The sequence below is a fragment of the Lissotriton helveticus genome, chromosome 6 (genome assembly GCF_964261635.1).
Source record: "Lissotriton helveticus chromosome 6, aLisHel1.1, whole genome shotgun sequence".
NCBI classification, from domain to species: domain Eukaryota; kingdom Metazoa; phylum Chordata; class Amphibia; order Caudata; family Salamandridae; genus Lissotriton; species Lissotriton helveticus.
Genome location: NC_136067.1, coordinates 1,471,991,941 through 1,472,012,183, shown reverse-complemented (window position 1 = coordinate 1,472,012,183; position 20,243 = coordinate 1,471,991,941). Strand labels below are relative to the sequence as shown.

At 40.9% G+C, this 20,243-nt stretch overlaps 1 protein-coding gene across 1 annotated transcript in view; it reads right to left on the bottom strand.

The window, feature by feature from the left end:
* The window catches only part of SRD5A2 (steroid 5 alpha-reductase 2), a 409,305-nt gene that overhangs the window by 17,961 nt on the left and 371,101 nt on the right, over positions 1 to 20,243 (bottom strand). Inside the window, exon 4 of the mRNA XM_078649283.1 lies at positions 19,960 to 20,110. Coding sequence (XP_078505409.1) covers positions 19,960 to 20,110 — 151 coding nt within the window. The remainder of the gene's footprint in view (positions 1 to 19,959; positions 20,111 to 20,243) is intronic.

Genomic DNA, 20,243 nt, shown 5'->3' with positions numbered 1-20,243 from the left:
TGGTAATTGTTGTGTGTGCTGTTTGGTTGATAATATCATCCTAAGTACATAGATTAACATTTTTCAAAATACTACTATAAAGTTGTCTGCGGTGGGTTGCAGAAAGAGTGCTGTGGGGTGCGGCGGAGGGGTGAAAAGTATGAGGTAGTGCAGTTACATATAAATTGTAAAGGTGTATGTAAATAATTAAATAAATACTTGCTGTATGTTCTATGGCACTACTTGTCATCGTAGTGCTCCTCTGTCGTGCTCCATCACGTTGCAGCACTGGGTCTGGAAGTCGTTAGTGGAAGTTTTGTAATTGTATGTTATTATTTTAACATAGTGAACAAAAGTGAAAAATAATTGAATCTATTTTTTGTTTTTCAGAAAATTATTTCGTTTGGATTAAAATTTGGAAATGCCATGAAGTGAAAAAAAAGAAAAGAGAAGAAACATTTATATGTCAGCAAAAGGCAAAATCTCCAATTAGGAAAAAATGTGAGTAGTACAGAAACAGTTTGTTCTACTAAAAGTACTAGATAGTTTGTGAAAAAAATTATTACAAACATTTAATGAAAAAAAGATCACACAAAGCAAAAAGAAGAATTTTTCAAGTAAGGTGAAGCAGAGTTCAATTTAAAATACCAGGAAAAGGAAACATGATAAAGAAATAGTATCTGTTACTCGGAGACAAAAGCAATTTCATGAAATTCGTCAGAGAATTTTTTGATCTAGAGTGATTCAGAATTTAATGAAAACATGCTGCAAATATAAAAGGAAAGTGTTTCAATTAAAAAAGAAGCAGCATATTGAAAGTATAGTGGATAGTGCTATCAAATTAAAACAGAAGTTATTCATTCTGATTTTGAAGTGAAAGTATTCAACAGAAGGTTATGTTGTTACAAGGACTAGATCCATGTAATGTAAGAAAATATACTGAGAAGTATGGGCATTCTCTGGCTTGTCTTTCAAGAAAAGTTTTTAAAAGTGTTTTTCATCAGTTAAGGATGTTAGCAGTACACCATTCAGAAATGCGGAAGTTTGTGAGGAAAATGTACTATGTTAAAAGTCCTGCCTTATGTTTAAGTGAACTGAGTACAAGTCTTTTATATGGTTCTTTATTAGTTGTATCAAAAAGTGTGATGATATTGAAATGCGATATTTTGGTTCAGAGGAACAGTTCATAGAAAGTGAAAGTTTGACAATTACAGATGTTGGAGGAGATGGGAAAGTGATTAGCACTGATCAGTTTGAAGAACAAATTGGAAAGTTTTAAGTAGTGTGCTCTGAAATACGAAACTATGTTTGTGTTTGTTGTCGACGTACTCATTATAAAAGTCAAAGTAGGAATGCTGATTTGTATTTGAAAAGTGAAAAGGAGAACAATGGTAAGTGGGTAGAATTTGCAATTTACTTGTTGGTGGAAGGTCAATTTGAGTTAGGTTGTGATCAATGTATATGTAAATATTGTTACAACAAATTAGAAGAGAACAAAATGCCTGCTAGAGCAGTACATTATAACTTAGAATTAGTAGCTATTCCGGAGGAACTGGCAGAATTGAATACATATGAGTCTGTTCTAATTCAATCTGTTCATTCTTTTCAAACTATAATTCGGATGGAGCCTAAAACAGGTAAACTGCCACCAACAGACTTGCAAAGAGGTCTGAAAGGAAGAGTGGTGTACTTACCTTTGGATTTTAAGAAAAATATTGAAACTATTGCTGGAGAGAAAGAGGAAAATGAGGCAGTAGTCATTCTAGTAAATGGTGTAGTAACAAAAAGTCGGAAAATATGGCAAGAATTTGTGGATGTTAATAAAGTTAAAAAGGCTACGTTATATCTTATAGAGAACAATATTTATTACAAAACTGGAAATGTGGATGAACAGGTATTAAATTTAGAAGATGAATCTTGTTGAATGATATTCTGAAGCTGCAATCCATACAGGTTGATCATCATACCGGCCACCTTCTCCTGTAGGAAACAGCTGTGGAAAATAATGACCTTCCAAGCTTTTCTCCCATACACTCATTGGAGTTCCCTGTGTTTTTTCATTTCAAATAACTCAATGCTGCTTCCTATTGCTTCTTTTGAATGCAAAGGACATATTGTGTAATGTTCATAAATTTCTTCAGTCCTTGACTTGTCCACTTTCTCTTTTTGACCACTTGAAATTTCAGATTATATTCTGAAGATCCTAGATGTCGACAGTGCATTTCATACATATTTCACCTTTTGTTTGAAAGTGATATGTCTTCTCTGTCATATGCAGTGAACCACATACTTAAAACTAAAGTTCATCAATAAGTTCTTTCTGCGAAAGAATTTGTGGAGAAAGTTCAAGAAACAGATGAAAATTTAGAAGGACACTTAATCAATTTGATGGCATGTCACTATGGAACAAATGAGTATTGGTATTGTTGTCATGAAGAACTCAAGTGTATGTTACAGAACGTAGGTACACCAACATGGTTTGTCACACTTAGCTGTGCAGATTATGCATGGGAAGATTTGCTTGAGTTTCTAAGAGAAGCGAATTCCAATATAAAAAAGGTTGAAATAAAGTCTTGTGGCAACCTGTGTTCATTGGATCCTGTAACTGTGTGCACATATTTTAATCATAAGTTTCAAGCTATGATGTCTGTTATTTGCAATAAAAAGAATCCACATCTTGGAGAGGTTACTGATTTCTTTTGGAGAAAGGAGTATCAAGCAAGAGGTGCACCTCATATACATATGCTACTATGGATCAAGGATGCACCTAAATTTGGAAATGATTCTGATGAAAAAGTATTGTCTTTCATCGAATAGTATGTGACATGTGAGATACCAAGAGAAGAAGGACATAGAAGCTTGAGATATCTAGTTTTACGTTTCCAAAGTCACTGTTGTTGAAAGTATTGCAGAAGAAAATAAAAGTCTAAAGAAGAATTTTACACCAGATGACAGGTTGGTTTTTCCTGTCCAGTCATTTGTAAAGGAAGAGTAAATTCTTTTTTTTTCTTTTGTAAGGCACACAATAACTCGAAAATCTCAAAAGAATACCTACAACTTAAAAAGAACAGAAGTGTCAAAGTATATCAATGATTACAATCCAGTCATTTTAAAAATGTTGAATGCGAACATGGACATTCAGTATGTTGCAGATAACTCAATTGCTGTTGCATGTTATGTTACATCATAAATAACAAAATCAGAAAAAATAGAGATGAAAGAAATGTGGGAAGAAATTGCACAAGAGAAAAGCCTTAGTAAAGAATTGTACAGCTTTACTTTGAAAATGCTTTCCCACCGAGAAATTGGATTGTATGATTGTTCAGACCGCTTGTGCTCTTCAATTTTAAATTCAAAGTCATGAGCAATATTTGGGTAAGTTTAGGTCTTACCTACAAACAAAATAGAGTGTTGAAATCATTTCAAGAAATTGAAGAATTAGCAGCAAATGAACCAGACAGTACAGACAATCCTAAAACTAATATGTTGGACACATACTAACCGAAAAGGAGTCAACATCTAGAACAGCTATGTCTGTATGAAGTACTTCAACATTACAGCTTGAAAAGAAATGGTAAACAGAATGTAAAAGAAGGAAAATATGCAGTAGTTGGATGTCATGGTTGTTTTGTAAAACATGCAAAGAGTAATCTCATGAACTACAAGAAAGTTAGTTGTGAAACTTCAGATACGCGAGAATTTTACTATTTAGCACTTCTGCAACTGTTTAAGCCATGGTGTAGTGATAGTGAATTACTTGGAGAAGTTGACTGCAATAAAGATTCTTGTAATGCATGTAAATGTAGCATTGCATGTACAATTTTTGCTATATATTTAAAAATGTTGAATGATAAAGTTAAACAGGAAAAGACTATTACAGCTGAAATTAGTAATGAAAGTTCTCAAGATAGTCAAACTAGTTGTCCATGTAGTCACGATCTTCTTGGACAACCAGTACTAGAAAATGAAGCAGCCATGCTATGCATGAAGTCGAAATTGTAATGTGGTACAGCAGGTCCGAACAGTGAAACAGGGTTTTGATTCTATGATTGAGGATGTCAGAAGTTAAAGTCTGTGATAATTTCTGTGTACCCCCTCTGACCAGGTGCAAACAACCCTAGGTACCAACAGTGGAATGGTGTCTTGATCCCACAATGGATGATGACAGAACTGCATCTGAGAGTGGAGATGAAGGTACTATCTTCGAGCAGGTGCAACCAACCCTTGGTCCCAACAGTGGAACGGCGTCTTGATTCCACAACGGACGATATCCGATATTACCTGCTACTTGTTTTTCACAGAACTCCCTCTGTTGAGGTGCATCAGACTCTGTGCTTCTGTGGTTAACTGCTGTACAGGATTATTGGGCTTGGTTGACGGCAGTCTCTGGACTACACCGCAGTACAGCAGGTCTGAACAGTGAAACGGGGTCTTGATTCTATGATTGAGGATGTCAGAAGTTAAAGTCTGTGATAATTTCTGTGTACCCTCTCTGACCAGGTGCAACCAACTCTAGGTCACAACAGTTGAACGGTGTCTTGATCCCACAATGGACGATGTACGAGAATACCTGCAGGTTGATTTTCACAGAGGTCCTTCTGTTGAGGTGCATCAGACTTCGTGCTTCGGTAGTTAACTGCTGCACATGATTAATGGGCTTGGTTGAATGCAGTTGGTGGACTACACCGTGGTAAAGCAGGTCTGAATAGTGAAACGACGTGTTGATTCTATGATTAAGGATGTCAGAAGTTAAAGTGTGCGATGATTTTTGTGTACCCCCTCTGATCAGGCGCAACAAACTGTAGGTCCCAACAGTGGAATGGTGTCTTGATCCCACAACGAACAATGTTAGAACTGCATCTGAGAGTGGAGATGAAGGTTCTCCCTTCGACTAGGTACAAGAAACTCTAGGTCCCAAGAGTGGAACGGTGTCTTGATCCCACAATGGGCGAAGTCTGATACAACCTGTTGCTTGGTTTTTACAGAACTCCGTCTGTTGAGGTGCATCAGACTCTGTGCTTTCGTAGTTAACTGCTGCACATGCTAATTAGGCTTGGTTGACTGCTGTCTCTGGAATAGACTGCGGTACAGCATGTCCGAACAGTGAAACGGGGTCTTGATTCTATGATTGAGGATGTTAGAAGTTACAGTTTGTGATGATTTCTGTGCACCCCCTCCAATGAGGTGCATCAAACTCTAGGTCCCAACAGTCAAACGGTGTCTTAATCCCACAATGGAGGATGTTAGAAGTGCATCTGAGAGTGGAGATGAAGGTACTCCCTTCGACTAGGTGCAAGCAACTCTAGGTCCCAACAGTGGAACGGAACGGTGTCTTCATTCCACAATGGAAGAAGTCTGATATTATTTGCTGCTTGGTTTTGATAGAAGTTCCTCGTTGAGATGCATCATACTCTGTGCCTGCTTAGCTAACTGCTGCACATCATTATTGTGCTTGGTTGACACTAGTCGTGCAGTACACCATGGTACAGCAGGTCCGAACAGTGAAACAGGGTCTTGATTCTATGATTGAGGATATCAGAAGTTCAAGTTTGTTATTATTTCTGTGTACCCCCTCTAATCTGCTGCAAACAACTCCATGCTTTCGAATTCAATGGTACGTGGCTGTCAGGTGTTAATGAATAGTGCCTCTGGCCTACACTGCAGACAGAAGTGTTCACATTTCAGATCGAGTGCTGATTGTTTAATTATAGAATCAAGTAGTCAATTAACTACAACTTCTCTTGGAATATACATATTATCCTTTTAGTATACTTGCTTGAAGACATTTTTTGAAATGACATAGGTTTATTACAATCACAAAATTGAATTTGCAAGTGCAAAGGAACACTGAATAGTCTACACTATGGACAGCAGAAATTTGAATTTGAATTGTTTTGTTTTATTTATTGCAGATTTTTCTGCAATTTATGTTGTTGTGTTTTGTGAAGAGGAAGTGAGAGAAAGTATTTATGAATGTCTGTGTGAGTACTGTCTTCAATTAACACTGCAGACAGCAGAGTTCACAATTCAGATCGAGTTGGTATTATAGATGAGGTAGTCCTGTAGGAAAAGACATTGCTGCTGTGCGCTCTGTCTGTACCACGCATCATCATAGGCTCCGCACACGCTTTTTATTGCTTTGTGTATGACAAACTGTGTAGCTCAACTCCACCTTATGTAGCTGTGGGTTCTTGGTGTCCGCTCTCTCTGGCCTACACTGCAGACAGCAGTGTTCAGAATTCAGATTGAGTCGCTTTTGTAGATGATGCTGTGTTGATGAAAACAGATATTACTCCTAGTATGGTCTGCCCGCAGCATGCATTATAGCTGGCTGTGAATACTTTTGATGTGGCTATCTGAGTGCACTAGATCTGATGGGCCCTCTATGATACAATCTTTGTGTGTATTATTTCAGATCTATTGTTTGTGTCTCGGTATACCACAAGTTGTTGTTCTTTTACGATAGAAAATTTTTCTGTATTATTTCACATCTACTGTGCCTACTTTACTGCAGCACAAACTATTGATTATTTTGTTATTGAATATCTGTGTGTGATCCATTGATTACTGTTGTAGTTGATGGTAGCAGCAACGATTTCCTGAGGGCTGGTTTACACTCACTCCACATGCATCCACCACAGACGTCACTGGATATGTGACCCTGGTAAAAAAAGGTGTTGAGCGCACGTGCACGTACCCAATTCCACTATCTATCTGTGTGCATGTGTTCATCATTATCTAAGCATGATACTGCCCCTGGGCCGTACTACATTACATTGTGCTGTGGACAGCGTATTGAATCATGTTACCTCTGGTAATGGGGTAAACTTCGGTTGTGTAACTTTTAGGTGTATGGCTATCATAGGTGGAAGGCTACATTACAGATAATGAATATTGATGAAGATGGTGGTTGCATGTTGTGTGTAGTGTAAGATATGTGTACATAGGAAAAAGTTTCAAAAAAGCTCTCTAAGCAGAAGATGTGTGTCTCATCAAATGCTGTAGAGAGAATGACTAAAATGTATGTTGTTTTGCAACTGCTACAATGGGAAATGTTATTAACTAATGAAATGCTTTTTTTAAGGTCACATGGCAATCGCACCCTCAGCGCGCAAGGAGACCGCACCTGACGCGATTTTGAGACAATATATTTACTATAATATAAGTTTATTACAGTTAGAAACATATAAATGTTTAAAATATTTTAGATTATCTCTTGGTCTCATATAAACTTTAAAGTTATTTACATATACTTTTGAGACATAAAAAAAATGAGGGAATGGTCTACCTGGCGCGACACCATACGTCTATGACGTAAGACAGGGCATGGCAGCGTGCACTCGTCGCATACGCAACGCACAGCGGGCGTGACCCCATACGCACATGACGTAATGCGCGGCTTGGTACTGCGTACCCGTTGCATACCAAACTAGCAGCTGGCGCGACCTCATATGTATATGTTGTTACGCGGGACGTGCTGCCACAAACCCGTCAGATACGAAATGCTCATCATTTCAATATGGTGGATAGGATTCGCGTGCTGATGGAGCTTGCTAGGACTTTAGTTTTCTCCAAAAAAAAGAAAAATTGTAAACATATTTTTGGGGGAAGATATAAAATGTTACATAATTTTAAAAGTTAAAAAAAAGGATAATAGAGTTGCAAAATGTAAAAAAAATTAGAAAAATTAAAGGTTTTATAAATATTAAAATATGAAATTAGCATTTAAAACACCTTTGAAATTCACTGAAAAAAACATAGGTTTTACAGACGTTATAGTTAGGAATTAGCATTTAAAAAACCTTAGAAATTCACTGAAAAAAACCATAGGTTTCAGGGACGTTATAGTTAGTTGGACATTTCATTCATACAAAACAATAGAAATTTCCCCTGTAATAGTTAGTTCAGCTAACTATAACTCGCGCCCCCGCAATGCACTGCTGATGACGTCACATATTACATCATTCATGACATGGTCAGTGACATCACTGATGACATCACAGATGACATTTCAAATGACTTCACCGATGACATCACTGATGACATCATCCACGTGACAATCTGATGCACCTCATCAGACTCTTATATAATACTTGATACACCCACTGTAGAATACAGACTATACTAACATGCTAGTACATATCCACTGACTAATTCCTATGTCTACACACACATCAATTCATTCAGCCATACAGTCACTCATACATACAGTCAGCTATCAAGACAACATTATCATATCCACTCACACATCTGTACAGACACTCAGACACCGACTCTCATTCATAGAGTTTTTCACACGCCTAGTCAGTAATGGAAATAATGAATCACACTTTTATTTACTCACCTGTACAGTTATGCACATATCACCTCACTTATTTAAACATATACTAACACATACTTTCACTCTAATACAATAACTAATACAAGCACACACTGGTCCATACAGGCACTCTCACAATCACTCACTCTCACATATAGTCATTTATACAGTCCAATACTCACATATACTGTGTTTGACATATGCAGTTACTCACACATGTACCACTGAGGCATCCATTCACTCACCAAGACATCCATACACAAACTCACCCAGCCATTAAGCCGTTCACAGATACAGACTTAAACACATATACGCAGTGGATTATCCACTCACACATTTATGCACAAAGTCACAGCCCCCACCCACGCACACAGACACTCAGGCACCCATACAGATACTCAGATAAGCAATCAATAGCCCATATAGATCCTCATTTAGCTGCTAACCAAACCATGCAACCACTTACACACCATTTGACAACCTAAACTGTGTGAATGTCTGTATCAATCGCTAACACATGCATTAAGTAAGACACAACTAATCACTCACTTATACAGTCAGTCACACACCTACTTAATCATGCATCCTGACTGTCATACACTCATTTATTCTTCAATAAACCTTGGCATATATATATAAAACATATTTGCATTTTAAAAAAACACATTATCACTGGATGATGTCATCAGTGATGTCATCAGTGATGTCATTTGAGATGCCATCAGTGATGTCATCAGTGATGTCACTGACCATGTCATGAATGATGTAATATGTGACGTCATCAGCAGTGCATTGCGGGGGAGCGAGTTATAGTTAGCAGAACTGTTAGAACTGGGGATCCCTAGTTGGCAAAGGTAGGTACCACTATCCAAATAGGGACCCTTGCTTCTAGTCAGGGTAAGGAGGAAACCCTCTGAGATAACCCCTGCTCACCCCCTTGGTAGCTTGGCATGAGCAGTCAAGACTTATCAAAGGCAATGTGTAAAGTATTTGTACCAACACTCACAGTAACACAGTGAAAACACCACAAACTGACTCCACAACAGTTTAGAAAAAATAAAGGTATTTAATCTAAACTACACAAGACCAAAACAACAAAAATCCAACATACACAGTTCAAGATTATGGTTTCAAAAGAGTTCTTAAAGTTGCGATAAAATAATCCACAGTTGCGTGAAAAGTTCACAGTTGCGTCACGGTTAACCAACAGTACCTTTTACTGCGACAAAGTTCTGGTGCGGTGGAAAACAAACGATGTGTCACTCCTGAGACCTTGGGGAGGCGATGCGACAACCCCGTTGGATGTAGCGGGCGTGTTGTGGTGACTCCGGTCTGTATGGGGAGGGATGCGATACCTTGTATGGATTACGGTGCGGAGGTTCCATAGTGAAAAAGCTTGCAAAGGCACGATGCGATGATATTTGGGGCCACGACGACCTCCGGGGCGACGAGGCGCAGACCAGCAGTGTTCTTCCTCTCGCAGCTCCTCGATGCGGTGGCCGGCGACGACACTCGCAGCTACATGATGCGGTCCGCAAGCAAGCAGTGCGACGATCTCATCCAGTGACAACAGGCTCTGCAACGATACTCGAAGCGATGGTAATCTTCCTGCACCGGACTGGTACGTCCCACAAACGAAGGATGAGATGACTCTGGCAGCGGCAACAGGCACTGTGACGATCTAGGCCTCCGTAGCGGTGGGATTTCTTTGCACTGACGGGGATGCGCTACGCAAGCGAGCGTTGCAACAAAACTTGCAGAACGTCTTTAAAATCTTGGTTTCCAACTTCCCAACACAGGTACAACTTCCAGAGGCAGCACAACTGGCCCAAGCACTCTAGGAAGGACAGAACTCTCACAGCAGAGTTCAGGGAAGCTGGGGGTGAAGTCCTTTTGTTCCTGGGACTTCTTAAAAGGGAGCCAGCTCTTCTCAGGCCCTTGGAGATTCCTTCAAGCAAGGGGACACAGCACAAAGCAAAGTCCTTCCCCTCTCCTTGGTAGCAAAGCAACAGAAGGTCAGTCCAGCAGAGCAACAGCAGGACAGTCTTCCTTCTTCAGTTTCAGCTTTCTCCTTGGCGGAGGTTCCTTCTTAATTCCAGGATGATCTAATTTTCTGTAAAAGTCTTTGATCCCTTTGTGCAGAATGGCTCTGAGCCCGGTCTGAACCAGTTCTGGGTGTTCCTTGAGCACTTTGTTTTCCTGGCCTCTCCTTTCCTTTCAGGGAGAGGGGCAGGGTCATCAGCCGCCCAGCAGGAGGTGGAGCCAGCATTGTGGAAGGCAGGCACAGCCCTATTCGGGCCCAGGTGCTATCCCCTCCCACCACTCAAGATGCAGATGCAGTCATTCAGCCTGGGGGTGACTCAGCCAGCCTCCTGGGGGCTCCCAGCCTCTGTCACTCTCAAACCAGATAGTCAATTCACAAACAGGCCAAGGCACACAGAAAGGTCAGACAAGAGAACAGCAATTTTCTAAAAGTGCTGTTCTCACACACAGGATTTACAAACAACCTTTCCTAAAAGATGTGTTATTAAATTCTGAGTTCAGGGATACCAGACTTTTATGTCCTTTCTTGCTCCTATGGGAAGATATGCTGGTAGCCACTGTAGCCAGCATTCCCCTATGGGGCAAGATAGCCTTACAATAGTGAAAAACGAAAATGGCTGTTATTCTCTACCAGAGCATTTCATCTGCACAAGTACATGCTCTACCTTTCACATACACTGCACCCTGTCCAAGGAGATACCACCCTTAACCAATGTGTACAGAAAGGGAAGGGTTAGGCCTGGTCAGTGGGGACACTGGCCAGGAGGACATGGCAGTTCACAGACTGCACACAGGCACTGCGGTGGCAGGCCTGAGACACCATATGGCTACTCATGTGTGTGGCACAATCAGTGCTGCAGGCCCACTAGTAGCATTTGTTATCACCAGCCCTGGCACACTCAGTGCATATTACTAGGGACTTCTTGGTGACACAAATATGCCAATCATGGATAACCAATCACAATAACAATTTACAAAGGGAGCACTTGCACTTTGACACTGAACAGCAGCGGCAAAGTGCCCAAAGCATCTAAACCAGAAAAACCAAAATCCAGCACAGCATCAAAAATACAGGAGGTAGAGGCAAAAAGATAGGGGGAAACCACGCCAAGGATGCCAGGTCTAACAAGAACTAACTATAACAGGGGAATTTCTATCGTTTTGTATGAGTGAAATGTCCAGCTATCACGTCCCTGAAACCTATGTTTTTTTCAGCGAATTTCTAAGTTTTTTAAAAATGCTAATTGCTAACTATAACGTCTGTAAAACCTATGGTTTTTCAGTGAATATATATATCATCATCGTCATTAACTTTATTTTCGATCACACAAATCTTATAAAGTGCAAGGTGTCATAGAATATAAAACGCAGTACAAACAATAAAAAGACAATAGCAAAGTGCAATATACAACAATGATTAAAACAATTGAAGGCTAAAAGACATTTTCGATCCATAAAGCATACCAAAATTTTGCCAGGCCAAAAACAACCATCCCAGCGAGTGTCAGTAGCTAAAACTCTAATACCTCCAAGTATCGACCAGGTCCAATCAATTTACACAACAGCAAAATCCATTTGCACTGCAAGGTTCTATATTGGGGGCAGAAAAATAACAAGTAGGCTATTGATTCCTGGGTTGTCTTGCATGCAGGACAATGGTCATCTGCGGTGGTTTTGTTACTCCACTTTTTACAAAACAGTTTGATGGGTAGGGTTTTTCAACGAAATTGGATAAACAATTTGTGTGCCAGTGAAGGTGCAATTTCATCAATTGCTTCCTCGTAGAATGGGGCTACTTTAAAATTAATAAAATGCATGCTCAACATGCCCACCGGTTTGGTCATCTCTTTCACCATAATAGTGTTCCAATAGATCTCTTTGACCGTACATTTTGGGATAGAACATAATCTTTCAGGAGTGTACCAATATTCTTCCATCCCAAATTCTTCTGAGAGCTGAACCATGGTATAGATTTGGCCTGGGGTCACTTCAGGAGATCAATCGCCTCTGCTCTATATGGGATGGGCTCATTTATCGACCACAAGCGGTGCCAAAACATTAGCTGCTTATAGCCCAACTTATGCGATAGTAATTCTTGACCCAGGTCCATGAACATGGGAATCAAGGGTGTACTAGAGAAGAGCTACAACAGTGAGTGAATTTTTATTTCCAATACCCCATAATTCGGCACCAAAGAGAGTCCCCCCAGTATTTTAGTATTGTAAATTTCTAGTTCTGGAGCCACTTTCCTTGTCACAGTTTTTTCGTGAATTTTATTTAAGTGGGCTGTTTGTTGTATTAATGTTGTTTGAGCCTTTTCAATATGTGGCACCCAATTTAGGTTTGAAGTTAGGGGGATGCGATGTAATTTGAGATGTCATTAGTGATGTCACTGACCATGTCATGGGTGCTGTAATATGTGATGTCGAGAAGAAAACTTCTTATGGGGCAACCCAGTATCCCTAAGAACCTGGGCAATACATTAATAGTTACAACAGTGGTTCTGTCGGGTATGAACACAATTGCTTTAAATTATGTATATATCTTCAACTTGAATGAAAAAGTAATTCAATAATTAAAAAAACCTTACTGACCCTTTCTTTTCTTTTGTTTGGATTTGCACTTTAATGATTTAATCGAGGTGGCATAATAAGTAATGAGGTTATGTCATGATTACAGTTGAAGATATATACAGAATTTAAAGCAATTGTGTTCATACCCGACAGAACCACTGTTGTAATATGGGATGTCATCAGCAGTGCCATGTGGGGGCGTGAGTTATAGTTAGCTGAGCTAATTATAACGGCTGAATTTCTATGCTTTTTTGTACGAGTGAAATGTCAGCCTAACTATAACGTCCCTAAAACCTGTGGTATCTTTCAGTGAATATCTACGTTTTTTTAAATGCTAATTCCTAACTGTAACGGCCCTGAAACCTGTGGGTTTTTTTCTGTGAAATTCTAAGGTTTTTTAAATGCTAATTACTAACTCCAAAGTCCCTGACACCCCTGTTTTTTCCAGTGAATTTCTAAGTTGTTTTAAATTCTAATTTCTAACTATGCCTCCAGAGGTAGGACATGTGCAGAAAGAGGAAAAAAAGAACAAAGAAAAGCAAGAAACGTGCAGAAAGAGACAACAGAGGTGCAGAAAGAGGCCTACTTCAACCGTACCTTTCCACAGACTTATACAAAGTAGCCTAGTCACAAATCCTTCTCCCAAGATGTCTTAAACCTCACTTTTCTCTTGAAGGTTCAGTATTCCTCGACTGTTTGGAATGTTACACCTACGAAATGTAAAACAGCAATCCTAACCATATGACTGTTGAAAGTCTTACCAAGTTTGTGAAGGTATGCATGCATGTGTCTGTGCTTTTACCTAGTGACATGTTACATAAAAGTAAACATACAAGTACTTGAATGCGCGTGTTTCAACAGCATCCTCTGTACAGTTGTGTACAAGAAGGTGTATGTATTTCTTTCCGATCATAATACAGGGTATATGGGTATTCAATAGTATATTTGAGGGGCTCTATAACACCTATATACATAAGCGATGTTTGCCTGTGTAACCGAATGATAGAGCAGAGCTGAGAAGATATGACCACCTATAGGAGAAGCTACCCACTTTTTAAGCTACTATCTTCAGATGCATACCTCATGTGAGAATACAGGTACAAGTATGAATGAATGAATAACTTTATTGTTTGGTTACTCAAAACCATTACATTAAAACAAACGTATAAAAAATGACAAAAGTTAAAACAGGAAATGTGTTTAGCAATATAGTCTATGCTTCAACAAAGTCTCTATTCATTTAAGCCCTGAGTGGCCATCAACTTAGACCGTGTCTCTTGAATGAACTTGCCAAACAAGGCCAGGTACAAGTAGACATATACCTTAGTCAGGAGAGCACACAGACCTTTAAACTTGACAGCTTGCATTTCCCATTTGAGTACAGAAAGAGGCAAGTGAAGTAAAGAAAAAGGCAAGAGATGTGCAGAAAGAAGCAACAGAGGTTCAGAAAGAGGCAAGAGGGGTGCAGAAAGAGGCAATAGAGGTGTAGAAACAGGCAAGAGAAGTACAGAAAAAGGGAATAGTGGTGCAGAAAAAGGCAAGAGAGTGGCAGAAAGAGAGAAGAGGGTTGCGGAAAAAGGCTGGAGGGGTTCAGAAAGAACCAACAAAGGTGCAGAAAGAGGCAGGAGGGGTGCAGAAAAATGCAAGAGAAAGGCAGGAAGAAGCAACAGAGCTGGTGAAAGAGGCAAGAAAACTGCAGAAAGAGGCAATAGAGGTGCAGAAAAAGGCAAGAGAGGTGCAGAAAGAGGGAAGATGGGTGCAGAACAGGCAAGAGGGGTGCAAAAAGAGGGAAGAGTGGTGCAGAAAGAGGCAAGAGGGGTGCAAAAAAGAAGCAGGAGAGGTTCAGAAAAAAGCAGGAGAAGGGCAGACAGAAGCAGCAGAGGTGCAGAAAGAGGCAAGAGAGTTGCATACACAGGCAAGAGATGTGCAGAAAGAGGGAACAGGGGTGCAGACAGTGGCAAGTGAGGTACAGAAAGAGTGAAAAGAGGTGTAGAGGGGGAAGAGGGGTGCAGAAAGAAACAAGAGAAGAGCAGATCAGAGCAGAAGATTTACAGATAAAACCAAAAGAGATACACGTAGAGGTAAGAAGGGTACAGAAAGATGCAAGAGAAGTGCAGAAAGAAACAACAGAGGTGCAGAAAGAGGCAAGAGAAGTGTAGAAAGAGGCAAGAGATCTGCAGAAACAAGCAAAAGAAGTGCAGATAGAGGGAGCAGGGATGATGAAAAAAGCAAGAGGGGTTCAGAAAGAAGCAAGAGAAGTGCAGAAAGAAGCAAGAGAGGTAAAGAGGCAAGAGAACTGCAGAAAGAGGCAAGAGAGGTGCAGAAAGAAGTATGAGCAGTGCAGAAAGAGGGAGTGGGGTGCTTAAAGAGGCAAAAGGGGTGCAAAAAGAACAAGAGGCATCGAAAGAATCAAGAGAAGTGCAGAAAGAAGCAACGGGTGCAGAAAAGGCAAGAGGGGTGCATAAAGTGGCAAGAAAGGTACAGAAAGAAGCAGCAGAAATGTAGAGAGAAGTAATAGGGGTGCAGAGAGAAGCTATAGGGGTTCAGAAAGAGGCAAGAGAAGTGCAGAAAAAGGCAAGAGAGGTAGAGAAACTGGCGAAAGAGGTGTAGAAGGAGGCAAGAGAGGTGCAGAGAGAGGCAAGAGGGGTGCAGAAAGAAGCAAGAGAGGTGCAGAAAGAAGCAAGGGAAGCACAGAAAAACCAACATAGGTACAGAAAGAGGCTAAAGGGGTTCAGAAAGAGGCAATAGAAGTGTTTAAAGAAACAACAGTTATGCAGAAAGAAGCAAGAGAAGTGCAAAAAGAGGCAAGAGAGGTACAGAAAGAAAAATAAAAGCGCAAAAAGAAGCAAGAGAAATGCAGAAAGAGGCAACAGAGGTGCAGAAAGAGGCCTACTTCAACTGTACCTTTCCACAGATACATACAAAGTAGCCTAGTCACTAATCCTTCTCCCAAGATGTCTTAAACCTCACTTTTCTCTTGAAGGTTCACTATTCATCGACTGCTTAGAATGTTACGCCTAAAACGGCAATCCTAACCATATCACTGTTGTAAGTCTCACCAACTTTGAAAAGGTATGCATGCGTGTCTGTGCTTTTACCTAGTGACATGTTACATAAAAATCAACATGCAAATACTTGAAAACCTGTGTTTCAAACAGTATACTCTGTACATTTGTGTACATGAAGGTATATGTATTTGTTTCTGCTCATAATACAGAGTACATGGGTATTCAATAGTATATTTGAGGGGCTTTATAACACCTACATACAGAAGACATGTCTGCTTGTGCAACCGAATGACAGAGTAGAAGTGAGAAGATTTGACCAATAGGAGAACCTACCCACTTTTTAAGCTACCATTTTCAGATGCATAACACATGTTAGAATACATGTACAAGTAGAATATATCTCAGTCACAAGAGCATGCAGACCTTTAAACTTTACAGCCTCCACTTCCAATTTGAGTACAGAAAGAGGAAAGAGATGTGCAAAAAGAAGCAACAGAGGTGCAGAAGGAGACAAGTGAGTTGCAGAAACAGACTAGCGAGGTACAGAAATTGGGAACATGGGTTCGGAAAGAGGCAAGTAAGTACAGAAAGAGGGAAGAAGGGTGCAGAAAGAGGCAAGAGTGGTGCAGAAAGAAGCAAGAGAGGTACAGAAAGAAGCAACAGATATGCAGAAAGAGGCAAGAGAAGTGCAAAGAGAGACAAGAGAGGTGCAGAAAGATCAGTGATGCCATCGATGATGTGATTGACCATGTGTGAGAAAGTGCCCTCTTTCTTGCATGATATGCCCCCACTTTTTGCTGAATTGCTGATGTGCTTTGACTGAGTATGCCCTGGGCTCCTGCCAATCACGTACACAGGGCCTGTGTTCCTTCCTAAACCTGCATTGAAGCCTAAACCCAATTGGCATCTATGGCCGCATGTCTGCCCCTGGTAAAGGGTACCATAGTTACCCAGGGCACTGTGACCAGAGAAGGCCCCTAAGGACTGCAGCACTTATTGTGCCTCCCTTAGAGGCCCTGTGCCCTAACACACACACACTGCCTTTGCAGGCTGCATGTCTTTGTGCAGAACAAAACAAAGAGTCGACATGGCACACATCCCTGTGTGCCATGCCCACAAAACACTTCCCTGGCATGCTTCAGTCACCCCTCTAGCTGGGTGCCCTATGCCAGTGGTGAGGGTACAGGTGCATGAGCCCTGTACCCCTACAGTACCCAGGTCTAATCCTGGGCACTGTGAGTGCAGCGCTGCCATTAAGAGTATATGGTACTGGGAGTTTGTCATTACAAACTCCACAGCACCATAATGGCTACACTGAAGACTGAGAAATTTGGTATCAAACTTCTCAGCACATTAAACCCACACTGATGCCAGTGTGGAATTTAATGTAAAATGCACAACATAGGGCATCTTAGAGATGCCCCCTGAAACTCAACCAACTCCCAGTGACCTGACTGAGTGGCTTCCTAGGCTGCCACCATTAGACATGTTTCTGGATGCCTGGGTTGACAGCTTGCTTCTCTTGGCGGCCTGAAACAATGCACATCCTGGGACGAGGTACCAAGCCTCCACCCCCAGGATGGGCAGGGTTCACAAAGGAGAAGCTTCAAAGGCATACCAACTTTGTGAGCCTCTCCAGACCACTTGCTGTACTCGGTAACTGGTCCCCACTGGTTCTACCGAGTGGGAAAAACAGAATGAGGAAGAGAAGTGTGCCCACCTCTGCCAACTCCACCCCTAAGGTGAGGGAGGCAAGGTGAAGCACAACCTCGAGTCCCCGCCAGCCAGAAACCGTGAATTCAGCCCACTCTGCTCCCGCGGAGTCCGGCCTGTGTTGAGTGAACCAACACCACAAGGAGGTCCCCCCGGCAATCATGACCTGAGATCCGGTGACCTCTGACCTGCCTCAAGCCTCCAGACGATGCCTGCAGCCTCAATCCAGAGGACTCCCTCCCGCGACCAGAGTGGGCAAGAAAATCCGACGTCCGAAGGCATCCCTGCACCCGACGCTGAACGGCCTTGTGTGCCCAACCCAGCGGTGCCTAACCATCCCTCTACATCCCAACTTACCCCTCGAAGTGGTGGTCACTCCTGGAAGATCCTCGTCCCCAAGCCTGCAGTGTTTCTTTGTCCTGGAGAATCCCCGTTGAAATCAACAGGGTCCCGACCTCAAAACAGCACCCTGCACCCGGCTGCCCTAGCGCCGCTGAGGGTGCCCCTTTTGTGCTAACTTGGTCCCCAACTTGCCCTGAGCTTAACCCTAGGAGCTTTGCTCTCACAACCCTGTGGCCTGCTTGCCAGCCACCACCAACCGGATCCCCCCTATCCTCCATAGGATTACATTGGGTCTCAACCCTCTGCACCCGGCCGCCCGAGTGCCGCTGTGGGTGCAACAACAGTGCATCACTGACCCTGGGAGTCTAACCCTAGAACCCTAACTCAAAAGACGGATTACTTACCTTGAAACCGATAACTAATTTTTCCTCATAGGATAACATTGACACTTTTTCTCCCAAAAAGTTTTTGTGTCAACTTTTGAAAACTACAAATATTCCTTAAAAATCAGTGGAATGACCAAAATGCATTTTCTCAACTGTTTTCAGGAAATGCCCCAGTGCTGAATCTAGGTATCCAGCACTGAGTAAGAAAAAGTACCGGTAACCTAACTTACGTGCTAAGTGAATTTCCTCCCATAGGATAACATTGGTGATTCTATGTGAAAAAGTGATATGCAATAATATTCTTTAAAAATCGTACCTTTAACCAAAACGCATTTACTCACCTGTTTTTAGGAAATGTCCCAGGGCTGAATCTAGGATTCAGTCCTGTGTTACAAAAGTAATCTGAAAATTAATTAACTGCATTTTACTTAAAAAGCCCATTCAATTGAATGTACCATGCTTGCAATGTGTTGCAAACTGCTTATTTAAAACTGTAACCAAAACCAGTACAAGTTACACTGTCATTTTGAACTGTGTTCATACAAGTAATCTACTATTGCAAAGCATTTTTTATGCTGACCTGTACCAGGCTTGCTTGGTTCTAGAAATCAAACAGTATATTTTGTTATACAAAAAAAATGGCCTAGAGTTCAGTGCTGACTGAGTGTGTACATCAAATGCTTTACACTGTCCTCTGATACTGCCTTACTGCTCGACTAAGCTACCACTTTAGATAGTCAGGTTCTATCTAACTTTAACTTCTGCCAAACCTCTGGTACAGTATATAGAGACAGTTTCTTACTGCATGTCATTTCATTAGTAATGTAATATGTGAGGTCACAAGCAGTATATGGCGGGTTGCAATGTATATAGTTAGCTCACTGAACTAAAATTGGTGAATTTCAGTGTTTTTGTGGGTTTCAAATGTCATGTTATGACTGACCTTTCACCTAACTCTAATGTCCTTTAACCTTTGTGTTTCATTTGCTGACTGAGTGTGTACATCAAATGCTTTACATTGTCCTCTGATACTGCCTTACTGCTCGACTAAGCTGCCACTTTAGAGAGTCAGGTTCTATCTAACCTCTGCCAAACCTCTGGAAACCCTTGGACTCTATACACACGGTACCTCACTTTGGTGCAGTATATATAGAGCCAGTTTCTTATTGCATGTCATTTCATTAGTAATGTAATATGCGAGGTCACAAGCAGTATATGGCGGGTTGCAATGTATATAGTTAGCTCAATGAACTAAAATTGGTGAATTTCAGTGATTTTGTGGGTTTCAAATGTCATGTTATGACTGACCTTTCACCTAACTCTAATGTCCTTTAACCTTTGAATTTTTCAGTGAATTTCTTAGATCATTTTTTATTTTTAATACACGTTCAGGTCTTTCTTCTATACCTCATAATAACATCATGTAGTGAATGTGTGTTGCATGTGTTTGTGTGGTAGTAAGCATATTAAATCTTTACTTATCCACATATATTTACCATCACAATATTTTTATCAATATTTTTGCTATGATAATTTGGTAGGACAATGCTTTCGTTCTCAATATTCTGACACACAACTGACTTCAATGTACTTACTTGTGATGGTGGTAAGCCCGTGGCCCAATTGAACAAAGAGTGAAGAATGCAAACGAAAATGCTGGCAAGGTCCAAGTTGCTATAGCGTAGCCAAACCATTCCACAATCTCACCAAGAAAGTTTGCCCCAGACACGTAATTGAAAAAGCCTCCTATTGACATAAAAAAGAAGATCTTCTAATTCAGTTTTTTTAAAATCATAGAAGTACTTATTACAAAGATGAACATGGCTCCAGAAACAAAGGAGGCCCTTTCTGACTGGCATTTAAGAATGTAGTTTACTTT